At 40.4% G+C, this 19,931-nt stretch overlaps 1 protein-coding gene across 1 annotated transcript in view; it reads left to right on the forward strand.

Annotated features, from left to right (window-relative positions):
- Positions 1 to 19,931, forward strand: part of SV2C (synaptic vesicle glycoprotein 2C) — a 162,905-nt gene that overhangs the window by 120,506 nt on the left and 22,468 nt on the right. The window contains exons 4-9 of the mRNA XM_047069225.1: positions 4,877 to 5,010; positions 5,481 to 5,570; positions 11,353 to 11,463; positions 11,914 to 12,002; positions 15,744 to 15,902; positions 18,971 to 19,104. Coding sequence (XP_046925181.1) covers positions 4,877 to 5,010; positions 5,481 to 5,570; positions 11,353 to 11,463; positions 11,914 to 12,002; positions 15,744 to 15,902; positions 18,971 to 19,104 — 717 coding nt within the window. The remainder of the gene's footprint in view (positions 1 to 4,876; positions 5,011 to 5,480; positions 5,571 to 11,352; positions 11,464 to 11,913; positions 12,003 to 15,743; positions 15,903 to 18,970; positions 19,105 to 19,931) is intronic.

Genomic DNA, 19,931 nt, shown 5'->3' on the forward strand with positions numbered 1-19,931 from the left:
GTAAATAAGTACATTTTTTTAAATGACAATAGAAAATAAGTCTTATTAGCCTGCTGTGGTTTTTCACATGTTCGTCTACACACACGAGCACTGTGAGAGAGTGTGTGTGTGTGCTTTCATTTAGCAGGTGTTTAAAAACATTATTCTATGGACCAGGACTTGCTGTAGGCACTGAGAATATATTGGTGAGGAACAAAAGCCAAGTTCCTGCTCTGATGACAGGAAGAGAGACAGATAGTAAACATGTCAACGAATCAATGCGGTTGACAGCTTTGTGCTGTGGAAACGATAAAACAGGCCTTGGTGATGGAGAGTGGGATTCAGTGATTGGCCTCTCTGAAGAGATAGATAACCTTAAACTGACCTGAAAGGTGTGAGGGAAGCATGAATGTATGCAAATATTCAGGCAGAGCAGTTCTGGCAGGGAAAATATCAAATGCAAAGACCCCAAGGGAACTACACTGGTGATGAGACTGCCTGAAAGACCCTCTCACTTTCAAAACTCATAGAAAGGCCAGCTAAAACATAACAAACATTATTTTCAAATGTATGGCTGGGCTTCCAAGGAAATAAGGCAAAGCCCCTAAGATGGAATTAAGCTTTTTATGTTCAGAGAACTGGCAGCAGGAAGGTGGATCTGGACCAAGAGGGCAAGGAGACCAGCAGAAGGTGAGCTCAGGTAAGTAGGTAGGGATCTGTTTCTGTTGGCTCCAGAGGCCATGGCAAGGCATTTGGATTCAGTCCAAAGGTCTTGGGAGCCATTGGAGGCTTTCAGGAAGCAGAATGAAATGCTCTTGTTGACATTTCAACAGGATAAGTCTGGCTGTGTCGGGAGAGTGGCCTGTGACACGCCAGGAGAGGCAGGGAAAGGAGAGTGAGGCTCCTGCTGAAAGTCAGCGGTACAGTGTTGCCAGCCAGGGGCTCTGTGGTACCAGGGAGAGGTGGAGACATGAGTAGCTTGGAGGTCTATTGTAGAGATAGAGTTTGCTGAGAGATTGGACCTTGAGTGTGGTGAGGGGAAGAGTCAAGGATGCGGACCTGGTTTTTGGCACAAATATCTGGGTGGCTGGCAGTGTATCATTTGCTGAAAGAGAAATACTGAAGGAAAAACAAGACTTTTCTTTGATAGCAGAGCAGGAAATCAAAAGTTCCATTTTGGACACAGAAACTTTGAGATGCTTATTAGACACCTCTGTAAAAATGTAAATAGGCAGATGGAGATGGGTTTCTGGAGCTCTAGAAAGAAAACAGTCTGTGTTTCAGAGACAATGGCATATAGATGGTGCTTAAAGTCATGGAAATCCATGAGTCTTCCAAGAAAGAACCTGTAGCCAGAAAACAGGACTGACAGTCAATATTTGGTATATGCCAACTTTGGGGAGCTAGTCAGAGAAAGAGCTATTACAAAAACTAAAGGTAAGTCATTGAGGTGGGAAGGAAATTAATACATGTAGTGATGAGGAAGATAAGGAGAATAACTTCTTCCAAGAAAAGAGAATGGTCAACTATATGGAATGATTGAGAGAGTTCGAGTAAGAAGAGGATGGAGAAGTGACCATTAAATTTGGCAAGACAGATGACCTTGACTGGCACAATTTCTGTTGAATTTGGGGGCAGAAGCCTATTTGAGGTGAGAATATTGGATGAGAAAGTGGAGAGAGTTGCTATAGACCATTCTTTTGAGAACAATTGGCCGTGATGGGGATAGAGGAGTAGCTGTGCAACTGGAGAGGCCTGTGGGGGTCAAGACAGGGTTTTTTCTTAGATGGTGGAGATGGGTATGCTGAGGAAATGACCCACTGAGTAAGGCAAGAGAACACCATGAGGAGGGCTGGAGAGAAAGGATAGATAACTACAGGAGTTCTGTCCTTGAGAGAGAGAGAAGGTTGGGCTCCAGAGCCACGTGGACAGGTTGACCTTGGATTGGTTTCCACAGACGAACTGCCCAAGAAGAGGGTGTGGACAGGAGCGGGTGGGTAGGGGTATTCAGCAGCGAGAAGATGAGATGTGTGTGGTTCTCTCTGTGCTTGTTTTCTCAAAAAAAACAGTAGGTAGGGTCAAGTGCAAGGAGTGGAGTAGATGGCTAGAGATTTGAAGAGGGACCTAAAAAGGCTACAAAAGAGTTTTGGAGCCTAGGGAAAAGCATATTGCAAAAAAAAAAAAAAAAAGGAGAGAGAAATGAGTGGACCACACACCCTTTATGTAAAGCAAGACCACAATGTATGTGTGCACGCATACCCCAATCACGGGGTCAGAAGACCAACCTCATGGCTAATGAAGTAGAGAATGACATGAAACACAACGAATAGGCTAAGCTTCGGCTGCTGGAGAGAAGAATCTACCTGAAAAAACTGCATTTTCAGCTGAGGAAAGCTGAACTCTGTACCAGCTAGCTCTCCTCTGGGTTTAGATTCTATGTGTAGTCCAGTTTCCTCTGTAGGCTGAAAAGTGCTCAACTGGCATCACACTGCGATCAGTCTCTTCCCTATTGCTGTGATGTTCAGGAGCAGGGGAAGTGAAGGGCTATACCAGGACCAGCTGTCGAGAAGGAGAGTGAAATCACCAGAGAAGCGTCTAGAGAAGTCCGAGCCAAAGCAAGGGGCCTGAGGTTTCAGAGAGAAGAGCTGAAATTCTTTAATGTAATTGCTGTCAATCAGGTAAGCCCTAAAGCTGTAACTGCAAAGAGAAGCATATTGCTCTCTTCATGCTGCTGTAAGAAATCACCACAAACTTACTGGTTTTAACCAGCACAAATTTATTATTCTCAAATTCTGGAAGTTGGGCGTCTAGATGAGTTGGCAGGGCTTCTTGGAGGCTCGAGGGGAAAATACATGGCCTTGCTTTTTCCAGCCTCTGCAAGCCACCTACATTCCTTGGTGTGTGGCCCCTTCTACATCTTCAAAGCCAGAACTGTAGTATCTTCAGGTCTCTCCTCAAGCTCACCTCTGACTTTTGTCATCACATCTCTGTGTCTCTCTTTCTGTTACAAAAAGGCTCTTATGTTTATGTAAGCAGGAGCCCAGCTCTATGACTCAATCATTGTACTTCAATAGCCTTAATGGAATCACACCTGCAAGGCAACTTTGCCAATAGGGGAACATAGTCGCAGGTCTAGGCATGGGGATGAGGACGTAGAGAGGGAGCATTATTCTATCACAAGATGTTTCCTGGTCTATCCACTAGTGTGACATAGTTCTGTGCTGTAGCCTGACATTTAAAACATTGCTTTTGCTTCATTCAGCCATGTAAAGCTTTTCTTTTTCATCCAGTGTGTAAAATAATAGGATCTAGATCTTTTTTAAAAAGACATTCTTCATGAAAAGCTCTCAGATCAAATGCAAAGTGAACATGGTATGTTTTCTCTGTTCCATCATAAAATTTCTTCTGTGTTTTTGGATATTTGAGGCTTTTGAATTTCCGCTACATAGAACACAGAGAGTAGACATCCTCTCCTGAAGTTTATGATGTGGTTAATTTATCAGTTCATATAATCCTCATGTGTTAAATTCCCAGGTAATATTTATTAATCTAAGATTGATACAGTGTGTCACTGATGTTTATGTCATTTGTCAACAAATTCTGTTTATGAGTGAGTGTGCATAGACATGAAATTGAGTGTGGCCTCAAATCCTGGTGGAGAAGATTCTGATATGTAACTTCAGCTTTGTGGCTTTAAGGAAGTTGTCACCCTCAGAATCTCACTTGGCTCTTGTGTAAATAATGAATAATTACACTGCTCTCTTAGGGATGGCCTGACTTTTGTTCACAAAAGGACTTATAAATGCCAAGCAATGCCAAAAACTAAAATTTTGCCTAATATAATTCACCTATGCCTGTATACATTTCCTCTCTGTTTTCAATTAGATTTTTTTATCCTTCATTATTTCTCCTTTAGAATTATGTTTGAATGTAGCTTTTAACCATTCTATCCTCATCCAAATATTGGCTTTCTTTTAGTTCTGAAAGAGTTTTCTGTTTGTATCCCATAATGCTTGTTTTTATTATATATATTATAGTAAAAATACTATTTAGAAATTTAAAATTCTCTTGATCTATCTTAGGATACGTGCATACGGAGAGATACCACAACTGCCGTTTCTTAATAATTGTACTGGTCTGGGTGCTGGGCAGCAAACCAAAGACACCCTTTCAAGGGATCACTAAAGAGTCATGTGGAAACAGTTAAAAGAAACTGGTAGGGAATAATGAAGTACCCAGGAGCTTGTAGCAAGAGGACATCTTGTACCCACCTGGGCATCAAAGGGAAAGAAGAGGGAGGGACTGCCAGAAGTTGACAAGAGCTATGACTATAGAAGAAGGGCCCAGAGGGCAAGCATAACCAATGCCAAACCTCCACCCAGCCAGGGCAAGGCAGAAGGGAAGCAAGGGAAATAAGTGTCCTGTCCCCACTCTCTGCTCTCCTGCCCCTGCTTCCTTTATCCAAACCCAGTGGAAGCCAATGGGCAAGGGAGCCAGTTGACTCCCTTCATAGTGGTCTGTTTCCTGGCACACAGCAGGGTGGAGAGGAGTGGGCAGTCTGTGACTGGAGGAGCAAACCAAAATGCCCATCACAGTGGTCTGTTGGAAAAAAGTATTCCAAATTCATCATGGCCTTTGGAATTTGGTTGTAAAGAAGCACACATGCACCCCCATACTTAAGCCCTGACCCCTTTGGTTTTTCTTTCACCTCTCCTATCAGTGGTTGTGTAGTTGAGCTGGTCACTGTGGCTAATCCCCACGCTGGGTCATTCTTCTCTATTAAGACTTGATTAATAAATTTGCAGTGTGGACACCCACGATGATGGCGGGGTCCTTGCTTTCCCAGAAGGCAGTCTGAGGGTCACTCTCCTTCACTCTTCTCTTCTTCCTTTTCCAGGATGGAGCTTCAGCATGGGATCAGCCTACCAGTTTCATAGTTGGCGTGTGTTCGTGATAGTCTGTGCGCTCCCCTGTGTCTCCTCAGTGGTGGCCCTCACATTCATGCCTGAAAGCCCACGGTTCTTGTTAGAGGTAACACCTATAACTACAAATATTCAAGGAAGCTACATATGTTGGAAAGAGTTCCTTGTGAATTCTAGGAAAGTGTGTTTACCTCTTTAGGAGGTACGTTTTCCCTTGCTGCTATGGAACCATGGAGGGGTTGGCTTCATGGGGATATGCTTTTAAAGGATCAGTGTGTGAAAAAGCTTTCTCGTGGCCAGAAAGTAACTAATGTTACTAATGAAGCAAGCAACTTTTCACTTAGTGAAGAGAAGATGTCTTATTTTTTTATACATGAAATTTTAGCAGCCAAAGATGCTATTTATAGTTACAGGTACACCCATCCACTGAACTGCTAATGTACTTAAGGATATCCAGTGGGATATCCCATTTGCACAGTTACACCCAATTTGATCTGACAACACAAGATGGTTATGGGAAAATCAGGGAGTATAAGTGTTTCATCTTTTAGCACCTCACTGTCTATTTGCATTTCTTAGGTTGGAAAACATGATGAAGCTTGGATGATTCTGAAGTTAATTCATGATACAAACATGAGAGCGCGGGGTCAGCCTGAGAAAGTATTCTCGGTGAGTACTTGCTTCTCAGAGAATCCTCTACGCCAGGGGCCAGGAAACCTTTCCTGAAAAGGCCAGATTGTGGATTTTTCTCTCTCTGCACCAGCTACGCTTATCTTCCAATTCCTCATATTTCTGTTTCACTGAGACATGTTGCACTTACTGCCCTTGTGAGTACTGTTCACTCTGCATGGAATGCTCTTCCCTCCTCTAGTTACAAAATTTATTCTCAATGGGGAATGCTGGTCTAAATTATTAAAAATTAGGGGCACCTGTGTGGCTCAGTTGGTTAAGTGCCAACTTCGGCTCAGGTCATGATCTCACGGTTTGTGGGTTCGAGCCCGCATCGGGCTGTGTACTGACAGCTTGGAGCCTGCAACCTGCTTCAGATTCTGTGCCTTCCTCTCTCTCCACCCCTCCCCTGCTCACACTGTGTCTCTCTCTCTCTCTCTCAAAAATAAACTAAAAAAAAATTTTAATTACTGAAAATTGGATGCATAGAATTTTTTGAAGGAACAATGGTTTTTAAATCTTTTTACATATGCAGTCATATACAATTTGACTAATAATGTTTTATCTGAAAGAGGTTTAGGCAGACATATCATAAGACATGAGGTGAACATAAATAAGATCTTCAGTGTCTTATAAATGATGTCAACAATAGGTCTTAAACGGTCCAAACTAGTCCCTCGTTAAATAGTCCACTGACATTTATTCATTTCATTTTTATTTAGGAAATGAATTTTTCCTATAATGGAAATATAGCCTTCAGTTTGGCCTTTATCTAAATTATCACACGTTCTTCGCAAAATTTTTTATGCAGTGTAATGGAGACACGAAGATCAGTAATGGATGTCCTCCATTGAGGACCTGGAAGCCTTTGAATAGGCCCTTTTTTTAAGTAGTTGCACAATAGGGGAAGAATTTTTTTAATGAAAGGGTCACAAGGCTGGAGGAATCTTGAGACATCATCTAGATACTCAGTGTCACTTAACCCTTCTTAGCGAGATGAAGTTAAACCCTTTTACCAAAAGGTTTTCTGGGAAGATAAGTCTTTCTCAGGCTTTGCTGTGCTACGTACCTGCTCTTTTTTCCAGAAAGAGCCATGTTCACACGTGGCCATCCATGTTGTTACTAGGTTAGGTGAGAATAGAAGGGAAACACTCCAAAAGAGTGGATAATCTCAAAGTCATTTATTATGTGACTTTCAAAGTCATTACATGATTCCACCGTGACAAATTTGTCTTTTTCCATATCATGCCTAAGATACAGAGAACCTGCATGCATTCCTCAAAGGCCTCCTTTTTAAGCTCTTCTCCTGATGCCCCTACCTTAAATATTGTTTTCCAAGACTATTTTTAACTAACTTCTCTTTTAACCTTCTATACTTTCCTTAGCTAATCCCAGCGACTTGCTGCATTTCTATCTCCTAGTGGGCAATTCTCCTGAACTCTGGACATGCCTGTTGAAAGACTTTGTGGACATCCTTCTGTGTCCTTTCAAATATGAATTTCTCCTTTCAAATATGAATTTCTAAGCCTGAACTTAGCACCTTAAGAGTCTCCAATCTTCTTCATTTTACTAAATTCTATCAGAAGATATCAGCAGCACCTTAAACTAGAACCTTAAAACTACTCTATTTGTTTCTTTCCTTTATCCCCCCAATATTCAAGAACTCCCTATGTCCCATCATTCTCCATCGTAAATACCACTCTTCACTGTTCCTTACTTTCCACGCTGCTGCCACTGATTTCATTCAGCCTCATTACTCACTGCCCTCTGCCCTTGAACTGTTCTTCAGGAATCTCAAACCTGTTGTAGTCAGCCACTCCACTGTTTTCTCTCACACCTCAGGATGATTGCATATGGTATCTCTCACACTTGGAATGGCCTCCATGTTGTTTCCACACATGAAAAATGATGTCTCCATAAGCCCCAGCTCAGATTCAGTCTCTGAAGCCTTCTTGCATTCCCAAGTCAACTTAGGTGTTCTGTAAAATACGTCTCTCCCATATGATATAGATTTCCATTTTGGGCTACCATGGATTATTTTGAGCTGACTCTAGTTGGAATCCCACATTTGACTCAGACATTATTTTCATAAATACAGACCTCTATATTCACATAGCCGGAAAGCTACCACCTACCTTGTATAATTTGGAAGATGCTGGGGGTCCCCAAATCACTGCTGTCAAAAGACAACCTCAGTACCTGAATTCTCACAATAGAAGTGCTACTTTGGATGTTGGTGTTCAAAAGTTATCCCTGGCAGGGGTAACACTTGGGCAGATTTCTGTGTTCTCTCTCAAAAATAAATAAATGTTGACTAACAGGGTAAGGTGGGACAGGTCCACAAAAGGAACCATTCTTTTTTTATTTTATTTTTCTTCCTTTCAGGCTTCGTTCTCTGTGTTGAAAGCCTTGTATCTCCTGTATCTAGGTTCTTTTCCTTAGCAAAAGAGGCTTACTTAAGTCCCAGATGCAGCCTTTCACATTGAACTCCCATCATCTGAAGAATCTGTGTTAATGCTTGCAGTCAAAGCTCATTTTGTTGACTTTGCACCATGGTCTCCTGTAGCTGTCTGCTGATCAGCTGCTGTGGGTTAGGCTACGGGAGAAGGAAGAAAGGGTCATAAAATATAAAGATAACTTGCAAGACACCTTTTAAAATATAAAGATAACTGATGAAAAAGCCTTAAGAACTGTTTGTAGAGGCCAAATTCATCAAATCAGTAGGCTCCAAAGTAAAGTATGTATCACCACTTCAGTCCAAGCAAAATAATTCCTTTTTTTTCACATTTTTATTTATTATTATTATTTTTTTGTTATTTTTTAATTTTGATTTTTTAATTTACATCCAAATTAGTTAGCATATGGTGCAACAATGATTTCAGAGGTAGATTCCTTAGTGCCCCTTACCCATTTAGCCCATCCCCCCATCCCACAACCTCTCCAGTAACCCTCAGTTTGTTCTCCATAGTTGTGAGTCTCTTCTGTTTTGTCCCCCTCCCTGTTTTTATATTATTTTTGTTTCCCTTCCCTTATGTTCATCTGTTTCTTAAAGTCCTCTTATGAGTGAAGTCATATGATGTTTGTCTTTCTCTAATTTCACTTAGCATAATACCCTCCAGTTCCATCCACATAGTTGCAAATGGCAAGATTTCATTCTTTTTGATTGCCGAGTAATACTCCATTGTATATATATACCACATATTCTTTATCCATTTATCCTTCAATGGACATTTGGGCTCTTTCCATACTTTGGTTATTCTTGATAGTGCTGCTATAAACATGGGGGTGCATGTGTCCCTTCAAAATAGGGCACCTGTATCCTTTGGATAAATACCTAGTAGTGCAATTGCTGGGTCATAGGGTAGTTCTATTTTTAGTTTTTTGACGAACCTCCATACTATATTCCAGAGTGGCTGCACCAGCTTTTATTCCCACCAACAATGCAAAAGAGATCCTCTTTTTCTGCATCCTTGCCAACATCTGTTGTTGCCTGAATTGTTAATGTTAGCCATTCTGACAGGTGTGAGGTGATCTCTCATTTTGGTTTTGATTTGTATTTCCCTGATGATGGGTGAAATTGAGCATTTTTTCATGTGTCGGTTGGCCATCTGTATGTGTTCTTTGGAGAAGTGTCTATTCATGTCTTTTGCCCATTTCTTCACTAGATTATTTGGATTTTGGGTGTTGAGTTTGATAAGTTCTTTATAGATTTTATATACTAAACCTTTATCTGATATGTCGTTTGCAAATATCTCCTCCCATTTTGTCGGTTGCCTTTTAGTTTTGCTGATTGTCTCCTTCGCTGTGCAGAAGCTTTTTATCTTGATGCGGTCCCAGTAGTTCATTTTTGCTTTTGTTTCCCTCGCCTCCGGAAACATCTTGAGTAAGAAGTTGCTGCAGCCAAGGTCCAAGAGGTTTTTGCCTTCTTTCTCCTCTAGGATTTTGATGGCTTCCTGTCTTACATTTAGGTCTTTCACCAATTTTGAGTTTATTTTTGTGTATGGTGTAAGAAAGTGGTCCAGATTCATTCTTCTGCATGTTGCTGTCCAGTTTTCCCAGTACCACTTGCTGAAGAGACTGTCTTTATTCCATTGGATATTCTTTCCTGCTTTGTCAAAGATTAGTTGGTCATACGTTTGTGGGTCCATTTCCAGGTTCTCTATTATGTTCCATTGATCTGAGTGTCTGTTCTTGTGCCAGTACCATACTGTCTTGATGATTACAGCTTTGTAGTAGAGCTTGAAGTCTGGGATTGTGATGCCTCCTGCTTTGGTTTTCTTTTTCAAGATCACTTTGGCTATTCAGTGTCTTTTCTGGTTTCAGACAAATTTTAGGATTATTTGTTCTAGCTCTGTGAAGAATGCTGGTGTTATTTTGATAGGGATTGCATTGAATATGTAGATTGCTTTGGGCAGTATTGACATTTTAACAATATTTGTTCTTCCTATCCAGGAGCATGGAATCTTTTTCCATTTTTTTGGTGTCTTTTTTCAACTTCTTTCATAAGCTTTCTATAGTTTTCAGTGTATAGATTTTTCAACTCTTTGGTTAGATTTATTCCTGAGTTATGGTTTTGGGTGCAATTGTAAATGGGATTGATTCCTTGATTTCTCTTTCTGTTGCTTCATTGTTGGTGTATAGGAATGCAACCGATTTCTGTGCGTTGATTTTATATCCTGCAACTTTGCTGAATTCATGAATCAATTCTAGTAGTTTTTTAGTGGAATCTTTTGGGTTTTCCATATAGAGTATCATGTCATCTGCGAAGAGTGAAAGTTTGACCTCCTCCTGGCTGATTTGAATGCCTTTTATTTCTTTATGTTGTCTGATTGCAGAGGCTAAGACTTCCAATACTATATTGAATAACAGTGACGAGAGTGGACATCCCTGTCTTGTTTCTGACCTTAGGGGAAAAGCTCTCTGTTTTTCCCCATTGAGTATGGTATTAGCATTGGGTCATTCATATATGGCTTTTATGATCTCGAGGTATGCTCCTTCTATCCCTACTTTCATGAGGGTTTTTATCTAGACAGGATGCTGTATTTTGTCCAATGCTTTCTCTGCATCTATTGAGAGGATTATATGGTTCTTGTCCTTTCTTTTATTGATATGATGAATCACGTTAATTATTTTGCGGATATTGAACCAGCCCTGCATCCCAGGTATAAATCCCACTTGGTCGTGGTGAATAACTTTTTAATATACTGTTGGATCCGGTTGGCTAATATCTTGTTGAGGATTTTTGCATCCATGTTCATCAGGGAAATTGATCTATAGTTCTCCTTTTTCGTGGGGTCTCTGTCTGCTTTTGGAATCAAGGTAATGCTGGCTTCATAGAAAGAGCTTAGGAGTTTTCCTTCCATTTCTATTTTTTGGAACAGCTTCAAGAGAATAGGTATTAACTCTTCCTTAAATGTTTGGTAGAATTCCCCTGGAAAGCCATCTGGCCTGGACTCTTCCAAGCAAAATAATTCTTAATCCAGAAGCTAATCTCTCTGAATGTTTTATCTGCTAATGTGTGTCTTTGTGGTTAAGATTCAAAGAAGGGTGTTTTGGTTTCATATTATTCCATTGCTACTTGTTCTTCGCCTTTACTCTATGGTACTCCCTTTCATTCGCTTCTTTTAGGTGGTGTTGGGATCTGTATACTTGTGCCAATAGTCTCATATATGAATGGAGTGATTATATACTTTCTGTGGGAGTTGGGTTTTGCTTCTTTCAAAACAAATTATAAGCCTTCAGAGAAGAGAACTCAGCACTTACCCTGTGTTGCTCTTTACAGGTAAACAGAATCAAAACCCCAAAACAAATAGATGAACTGATTGAAATTGAGAGTGACACAGGAACATGGTACCGGAGGTGTTTTGTTCGGATCCGGACAGAACTCTACGGAGTAAGTAAAAAGTGTGCCCTGACTTGCTGCCCAACCTGTTGCATTTGAGGTTGGTCAGAAGCAGGATTGATTGCAATAGTTCCATGAGTAGGGCTGTGCCTGCTTCTGCCCAGGTCACCTAATTCCCGCACTAGCACCAGGTAAAAGGATCCCCATGGGATAAGCAGGCTAGCCAAGACATTCCATCTTTGGGAAGGAAAAGTGCTAGGCAAAGAGTCTTGGCTGGGATGGGGTGCCCTGAGGTCTTGGGTTACTTTGCCCACTGGCCTGCAGGAAGCTAAATGGTGAAACTTGCAGTATTTGGTTCCCTACAGCCTTCAGGTTTTACATTTTAAGTTGGAATGAATCTGGCCAAAAGAAAACTCAGTGTTTTTGTAACTGGTGGAGGGGGTTGGGGAGTGGGTTGGCTGGCTAACTGTGAAAGAAAACTAACTCTTGCATATTTCACAGATTTGGTTGACTTTTATGAGATGTTTCAACTACCCAGTCAGGGATAATACAATAAAGCTTACAATTGTTTGGTTCACCCTGTCCTTTGGGTAAGTAATATTTAAATTCTTCATGAGTGAAATCTGTACATATCCACCCTATAACTCCCAGTCACACTGCTTTCCTTTCTTATACTGTTTGATGCTGTTGATATGCTAGGAAAGTTTTTTTTTTTCCAGTTTAGTTTTGCTGACAATTATAGTTTTTATAAACGACTTACCTTTATTTGTCCTAAAGCTGGGTGGCAAAACCAGTAGTGCTTGAAAAGCCCAACGAGACCGTGGGTAATTTGCTCCCCATGGCTTCTCCACCCTTCTCTCCTCATTTGCTCGGCACCAGCCGCACTGGCCTCTTTGCTTTTCCTCGAACATGCCAGAGCTGCTCTCATCTTAGGGAACTGCCTTGGCACTGCCCCCAGATACTGTCCAGCTCATTTTCTCGCCTCTTTTGGGACTTTGCTCAGAGGTCACCTTCTCAGGTTCACCTTCCCTAAGCACTTATCTTAATTGCAGCCCCTCAGTACCTCCTAACCCCCTCTCAGCCTTATTATCCCTCCCACCCCAAGCACCTTCCATTTCTAATATACAAAAAGTATCTTCATTCTGCACAGAATAAAGCTCATCTCCCTCTCTCTGGAAGCTCTGGGAGAACAGGGATTTTTAAGCTGTTTTGTTCACTGCCATATCCCCCTGGTACATAGTAAACACTCAATAAATAGTTGCTAAATGAGTAAAACCACCATATATGTGTTCTAAGAAAAGAGGAGGTATTAAGAAAATTCCAGAATTTTGTTTGCTAATAGTTTCAGAATATTTGTGTCCAACTCTATTTTGCCTAGTTTATTGTTTAAAAGAGGCAGTTAGAGAATGCCCTACACTTTTAGGTCAATAGGCTCTTAGTGCCTAGGGGAGCCCGACATGCATGCCCCAGGTTCTATCTCTAAACATCCCTGACTTAAAACAGTAAACTGAAAAATAACCAATCTTTTGCAGTGCCATGGTTTGTGGTAAATGGAGAGAGGAGGGAAGTGTGGATCAGGAGACCTAATACCTCATCCTGCTCTGTGACCTGAAGACACTCCCAAGTTTTATTTCCTTATTTCCAAGTTAGGAGGGTTGGTTCAGAATATGTAAAGTTACTCCCACTCAAGTTCTAAAAGGCACATTAATCTATGAAGGCAGAGAAGGCTGAAAAATAACAGGTATTTTGTGCCTACTATGTGGTAAACACTTGGCTAGGTACAAAAATAAGCCTGTCGAAAGTTCTACTCTTAATGTGGAGATTTACATGGTAATATCGGGTTTGTTTATATTTTGTTACTTATGACTGACCACATTTTAAACTTTATGGTTTCCTTATAATACCCCTGAAATGTCAAATAGTGCCTAGCATTTAGTGGATATTCAGTAAATGTTTACTGAATAAATAAAATATTAGCTGAAATTCCTCCACGTCACTGATGATGTATGTTCCAGGGTAGTGTGCTTCTGTCACTGTTGCCATTTGTAAAGATTTTTGTCCCGTGTATATGAGTAAAAAGCCTTGTGATAGATGGTGCATCCATGAGTCATTTCTGATTTAGTGGCCACCACTCTAAATCATTAGATTTAGTAAGTAATTAATTCATGGTCTATGAAGAGAAGGGCTTGGAATCTCTGGAATCCCAAGGCAGAGATGTTTGGGAAATCCTAATGGCAACGATGATGATAAAAACTAGTCTTTTGAGCACTCACTATGTGCTATGTCCTTGGCATCCCATTTAACCTGAGTAACCACCAGGCGGGTACTGTCATCATTCGCAAATTAGAGATGGGGTCGCTCAGGCTTAGGTAAGTGTGCATCAGAAGAATCACCTAGAGGGCTCCCTGTCCAGAGTTTCTGATGCAGTCAGTCTGCATGACACTTGAGAGTTTGCATTTGCAACAAGTTTTCAGGCGATGCTGATGCCTGCTACTGGTCCTCAGACCCTTCTTTGGGAACCACCATCTTAGAGCAGCACTGTCCAATAGCAATGAAATGCAAGTCACATGTGTCGTTTTAAATTTTCTAGCAGCCACACTAAAGAAAATAAAAGGAAACAGGTGAAATTAATTGTAATACTTTATTTAATTCATTATGCCCCAAATAGTGTAATTTCAATGTACAATCAATATAAAAATGATTAATGACTTAATTTTAAGCTCTTTTTTTCATAAAGTCTCCAAATTTGGTATTTTGCACTTATAGCACATCTCATTCGATCTAGCCACATTTCTTGTTTTGTTTTGTTTTTTTAAGTTTTTATTTCAGATTCCAGTTAATTAACACACAGTATAGTTATTAGTCTCAGGTGTACAATATAATGATTCAACACTTCCGTAAAACACCTGGTGCTCATCTCGCCAAGTGCCCTCCTTAATCCCCATAACCCATTTCCCATATCTCCCCATCCACCTCCCCTCTGGTAACCGTCAGTTTGTTCTCTACAGTTATGAGTCTTTTTCTTGGTTTGCCTCTTTTTTTTCCCTTTATTCCTTTGTTTTGTTTCTTAAATTTCACATATGAGGGGGGTCATATGGTATCTTTCTTTGTCTGACTGACTTATTTCACTTATCATAATACTCTTTAGCTCTATCCATGACGTTGCAGATGGCAAGATTTCATTCTTTTTTTAAGGCTGAGTAATATTTTAGTGTGTGTGTGTGTGTGTGTGTATGGCTTCTTAATCCATTCATCAGTCAAGGGACTTGGGCTACTTCCATAATTTGTGTGTTGTTGATAGTGCTGCTATAAATATCAGGCTGCATGTATCCCTTTGAATTAGTAGTTTTGTATTCTGTGGGTAAATACCTAGTAGTGAATTTGCTGGATCATAGACATTTTTCTAAAGAAGATATAGATATGGCCAACAGACACATGAAGAGGTACCATAACTGATCATCAGGGAAATACAAATCAAAACTACAATGAGATACCATCTCACACCTGTCTAAAGGGCTAAAATCAACAACACAAGAAACGAGGGTAAGGATGTGGAGAAGGGGGAATCTTCCTGCACTGTTGGTGGGAGTGCAAACTGGTGCAGCCACTCTAGAAAACAGTGTGAAGTTTCCTCAAAAAGTTGAAAATAGAACTACCCTATGACCCAGCAATTGCACTCGCCACATTTCAACCGCTCAGTACCCACATGTGGTTAGTAGCTGCTGTATTGAAGAACCCAGCAGCATGACTTAGTTGTCATATGCTAGCATAATATATTAGAAGGTAAGGCATAATACATTAGAGGGAAATAACCTGCATGTCCCTTTTCCCAGCCTCAAACCATTTGAGAAATGGTTCTCTGCCCTCAGACTAGCAGGATCACAGTAGTGTAGAAACCAAGAAATATTCCCCATTAGTAAGGAGGTCATTCTTTAAGGGTACTCACATTTTGGATCCTAGGAGTTAGTACAAGCAGACTGGGAGACAAGGTTGCTCAGTGAAGGCTGGGGTGATGAGAAAAACTTCAGCATCAGGATGCCATGTGGTTGATATAGGCTGCATGTTCCTTTCCAAAGGAAGAGTGCAGGAATTATACATCTCAGGTTCCCTAGGTCAAGTCGTCTCTCTAGCTTGATTTTTTGCAGATTTCACCATGGCGAGGAGGGGGCAATACAGATTACCGTTTAATGATTCCTAATGTTACAGGGAGACAGTCACAATCAGAAGTGCTTCTCCAGGAACCACCACCTCTCTGAAAATGTCAGGGAGGCGGTCATTGCCACTGGTATACTGGCACCTTTACAAACTCACTCTTGTTTTTGTCGTTGCAGATACTATGGATTATCTGTTTGGTTCCCTGATGTCATTAAACATCTGCAGTCGAATGTGTTGCCAATCGAAAAGATAGAGAGAGAAAAATTTTCAAATTTCACTGTTAACTTGACAATAGCAAATGAGTTGCATATTGGAGCGGAATACGACAATGGCAGGTCCAGAAACTTTGAAATAACTTAATTTTCTATATGTTCTGAGAAATGTAGTTCTCATTGGCCTTCACTGCACTGAAGCATGCACAGTTTGTTTGTTTTAGTTTGTACTTAGTCGTTTTCAAATTGAACTTAAAAACTTCCAAATGGGCTTTAAAGATAAGGTACATGTATATAAGTATTTTACTTAAAACTATTTCTGAAACAGCTGCTTTAGATTTATTTAGGGGAATCGACTAGCACAAAAAGAAAATTTAGAGAGACCCTGGAAAGCAACAAAAATAAGTTACGGAAGAGAAGAGCGTAGAGTGTGAGAAAATAATATGGGTTATAGTGTAATTTCATCCAGAGAAGAAATGTCAAGTGTCATTTGATGCCTGTCTCCTATCCCTGAAAAAGGGGACCACTTTTCAGAACCCCTTCCTTCTCCCTATGCCAAATCAATAATTGGCATTAAATTGTATCAGGAAGACTCTCAGTTAGAGAACAGGAATCGTTTCCCAAAGTTAAGGGTTTTGAAAATATGGAATAAGTTAGCAAAGGACATTTTTGAAGATGGAATCTGGAATGCATCTTGATAAGGGGAGAGAACTGGCTCAGGAAGGTGGCTCTGGTCCATTCTTTCAGGGAGGGAAAGATACAGACAAGGTCATTGTTTCCATCAGTTGTTGTCTGAGCCAATAATTGCCGGTATGAGCTCCTGTTGGTTAACATCATTCTTAGGAAGTTGTCCCAAATGCAGAAGTGGTAAAAGTAAAAGTAAAAGTAAAAATTTTAAATAACTGAACAAGGTCCTCCAGGGCATAACTGGTTTGGAAGGATAAGAAAGAATTCCATAGGATGTTTACAGTCTGTATAATGAAAGGGAGAATTATGAATTAGGAGATAATTGTTTAAATTGGCAATTCCATGAGGGGCCTAATCCTTAGCCAAGCCCTGTAGGATCACCTTCACTCTCCCACATAAAATACCAGCCCAAGTCTGCACTGGTTTTTGCACCAAAACCTTAGAGTCAAGTGCTCTCTAATTGAGGGTAAAAATTTACTTCATTTATTTTTTAAAGTATTGTTACTCTGTTAAGAATGTCTAATATGTTTGTGTCTCTGACATATTTTAAATGATATTTGTTGAAGTTCTAAGCCAACTATTCAGTCATCACTAAGAAATGTTTTACATTAGCCATAGAGCGATTAGTAATTTTAATAGTATTAAAACCCTTGTAGAACATACATATTTGTTTTAGAAGATGATAGAATATTTATTTGTTTGTCCTTTAGGAAAAGTGAAATACCACCAGCTAACTCATTTTTTCCAAATAGCTTTCCTATTCAGTATCATAAAATGGCAACTCTTTTCTGTGTCATGGTACTGATATAGAATAGCCTCCGGGGTGTAGACTATCATGAAACAAAGCAAAAAGTGTAGAATAACTTGTCTCGTCTGCTAGCAGTCCATATACAGAACGCTCCTGAAGAGCACATGAGAACCTGGCTACACTGGTTATCTCTGGGCAAAAGAACTGGGAGGCTTGGGAATGGGTGGGGAAGGACTTATTTTATCCTTTTTTGATGTTTTGATCTTTGTACCTTGTATACCCTATGTATATATTATCCACTCATAAAAAAAAAAACCTAAAAAATTGTTTCCCCTTTCTAAATTCAGTTCTATTTCAGAAAATTGATAATATTCTTAATATGCATCATTACTTAGCCTTCTTTAGTGGAAAAATTTATAGTTTAGATGGTTTTACTCTAGACCCCTGGAGTAGAGGTTCATATAAGATTACTTTTTTTTTTTTTTAATGTTTATTTATTTTTGAGACAGAGAGAGACAGAGAATGAACAGGGGGAGGGTCAGGGAGAGAGGGAGACACAGAATCCGAAGCAGGCTCCAGGCTCTGAGCTGTCAGCCACAGGGCCCGACGCGGGGCTCGAACTCACTGACCGTGAGATCATGACCTGAGCCGAAGTCGGCCTCTTAACCGACTGAGCCACCCACGCGCCCCTAAGATTACTTTTAAGATGGCAGTCTGTTAGGCCACAGTGCACTTTGAGCTGATGAATGCAATCAGGCATTAAGGTGAGAACAATTTTGAAAGTACTAAAGAATATATAGATCTTAAGTCAGCTTGCTTGCCTGGGTAGCTCAGACCCTTTCTGTTCCTACTAGGAGTGGTATTTGGTATAATAACTTCTTCTACAGTTGAACCAGCATTTTCTTCTCAGTGACTGGCTAAGTGTACATTCATGGTCTGTTAATAGCTTACCAAGACACACTGATGACTATCAGTCTGTGTCTCCTAGAGGTCCTGACCAACACGGACATCTAAGATGTTAGGATCATCATAACTATTAATCCTGTTCACCACCTATAATCCCTGCCCACAGCAGCACCCAGAAACATCTACAAGTTTTCAAAAATGAGCAGAGCTCTCTAGTCAGTCTGCTTGGTTCAAGGAATACCTGTTGGCTGTGAGAAGAAAAATATTCATGGAAATGAGTGTAACTTATGAGTTTCTTGAGCCTTGAGTCAATCATCTCTCACATAAATGAAGCAGAATTATTATGTCCTCTCTTCAGAATCACTGAAATCCCTACACTAGAATGAAGAAGTCTTGAGTTTTTAGCTTGGCAAACAGACTTTCATTAAAAGTGAGCATGAGAGCACATTCTCAAGTTAGAGCCTTTAACCTCAAAAGAGAGAATTTTTAAATAAAGGCATATGAGCAGGAACGAAAGGATAGGATTGAAAAATAAGGAATCAGTAGCCACAGGTAAACTCCAAACACTATACCGTCAATAGGATACTCCACAAAATCTTATGCCAACATTGCAAAAGCTTAATGAAGTTATCTTGAATGCCATCTCTTCTGGTGGAAAATCATATTGGTGAGCAATGAGTTAGCCGAAGGACAGGCTGTATGAGGAAAAGGTGGGAAAGCTAAGAGCCTAGAAAATTCAAAGGCCAGTGTCCTTTATGGAGAGTTTATAAATGGGGCATCAGATCTTGACTTCACTTTGAACCCTGATGGACATAACCATTGATAAGAATTTTTTGTGTGTGTTGGGCAGATTTCTAGGGATCAAGTTCAAATCCGTAACTTTCAAAGATTCAGTTTTTAAGGACTGCACCTTTAAGGATGTGACTTCAGTCAACACCTACTTCAAGAACTGCACATTTATTGACACTGTTTTTGATAACACAGGTAGGTGTGCTCCTTAGCCCTGCCTAGGGCCTCTTCAAATGGCCCAGTTCTTGGCAGAAACGTGATACCCCTGTGTGGGCAGAGGCTTATGGGGAAAGTAGATATTAAAGTTTAAAGGAATGAATTTCCTTAATCAGGTTAAGCTTACATTATTTGTCTCCCGTCAGATTTAACGCCGTTGGATTTGCTGAAGTTCAAAGTTGAAAAAAATCCTTTGAGCAATTTTGAAGAAAAGAATTAACCTGTAGTTTGTTTGTTTTGATAATCCTGGTTTCATATTCTGATGTCCACTTAAGTGATCATGCCTGAACTTCAGTTAACAGAAACGGACCGCATGTGGCCATGCTTAATCAGATAGCTTTTTAATGCAATCCATGTAATGGAGTCTGGAAAACTCTCCAGGACAAATAGGAGGGGGGAGGTGGAAACACTGATAGAGCACCTACTGTATGCTGGTTCCTACTCACTATCATTAGACGTTCATTATCTCATTTGTTGAGATGATAGTGGAAACTTGGCAAAATTAAGTAATTTGGCTGCCTTCTTAGACCTAGTAACAGTTAACGTTTGGAACCAGTTTTATCTGATTGCAAAGCTCATGCTTTCCCACTCCTACACTCTGGTCCATCTGTCCTATGAGTCTAAAATAACAGCCCCACACTGGTGGGAGTAAAGCGCTCCACTCTTGGCAGCCCTGCCTTCTTGATGCTCAGACAGGAGCCAATGCTGCCCGGCTCCAGATCAGGGTGGAATCAGGTGCCTTCGGGGTTTTGTAAAGAGTGCTGTCACTGTCTTCTAACCCGATCAACCTCGGAAGACCAGCTTTT

This window comes from Lynx rufus, unplaced genomic scaffold (assembly GCF_022079265.1).
Source record: "Lynx rufus isolate CCGP_SWC_20201006 ecotype Redwood Valley unplaced genomic scaffold, mLynRuf1.p SCAF_1, whole genome shotgun sequence".
Lineage (NCBI taxonomy): Eukaryota > Metazoa > Chordata > Mammalia > Carnivora > Felidae > Lynx > Lynx rufus.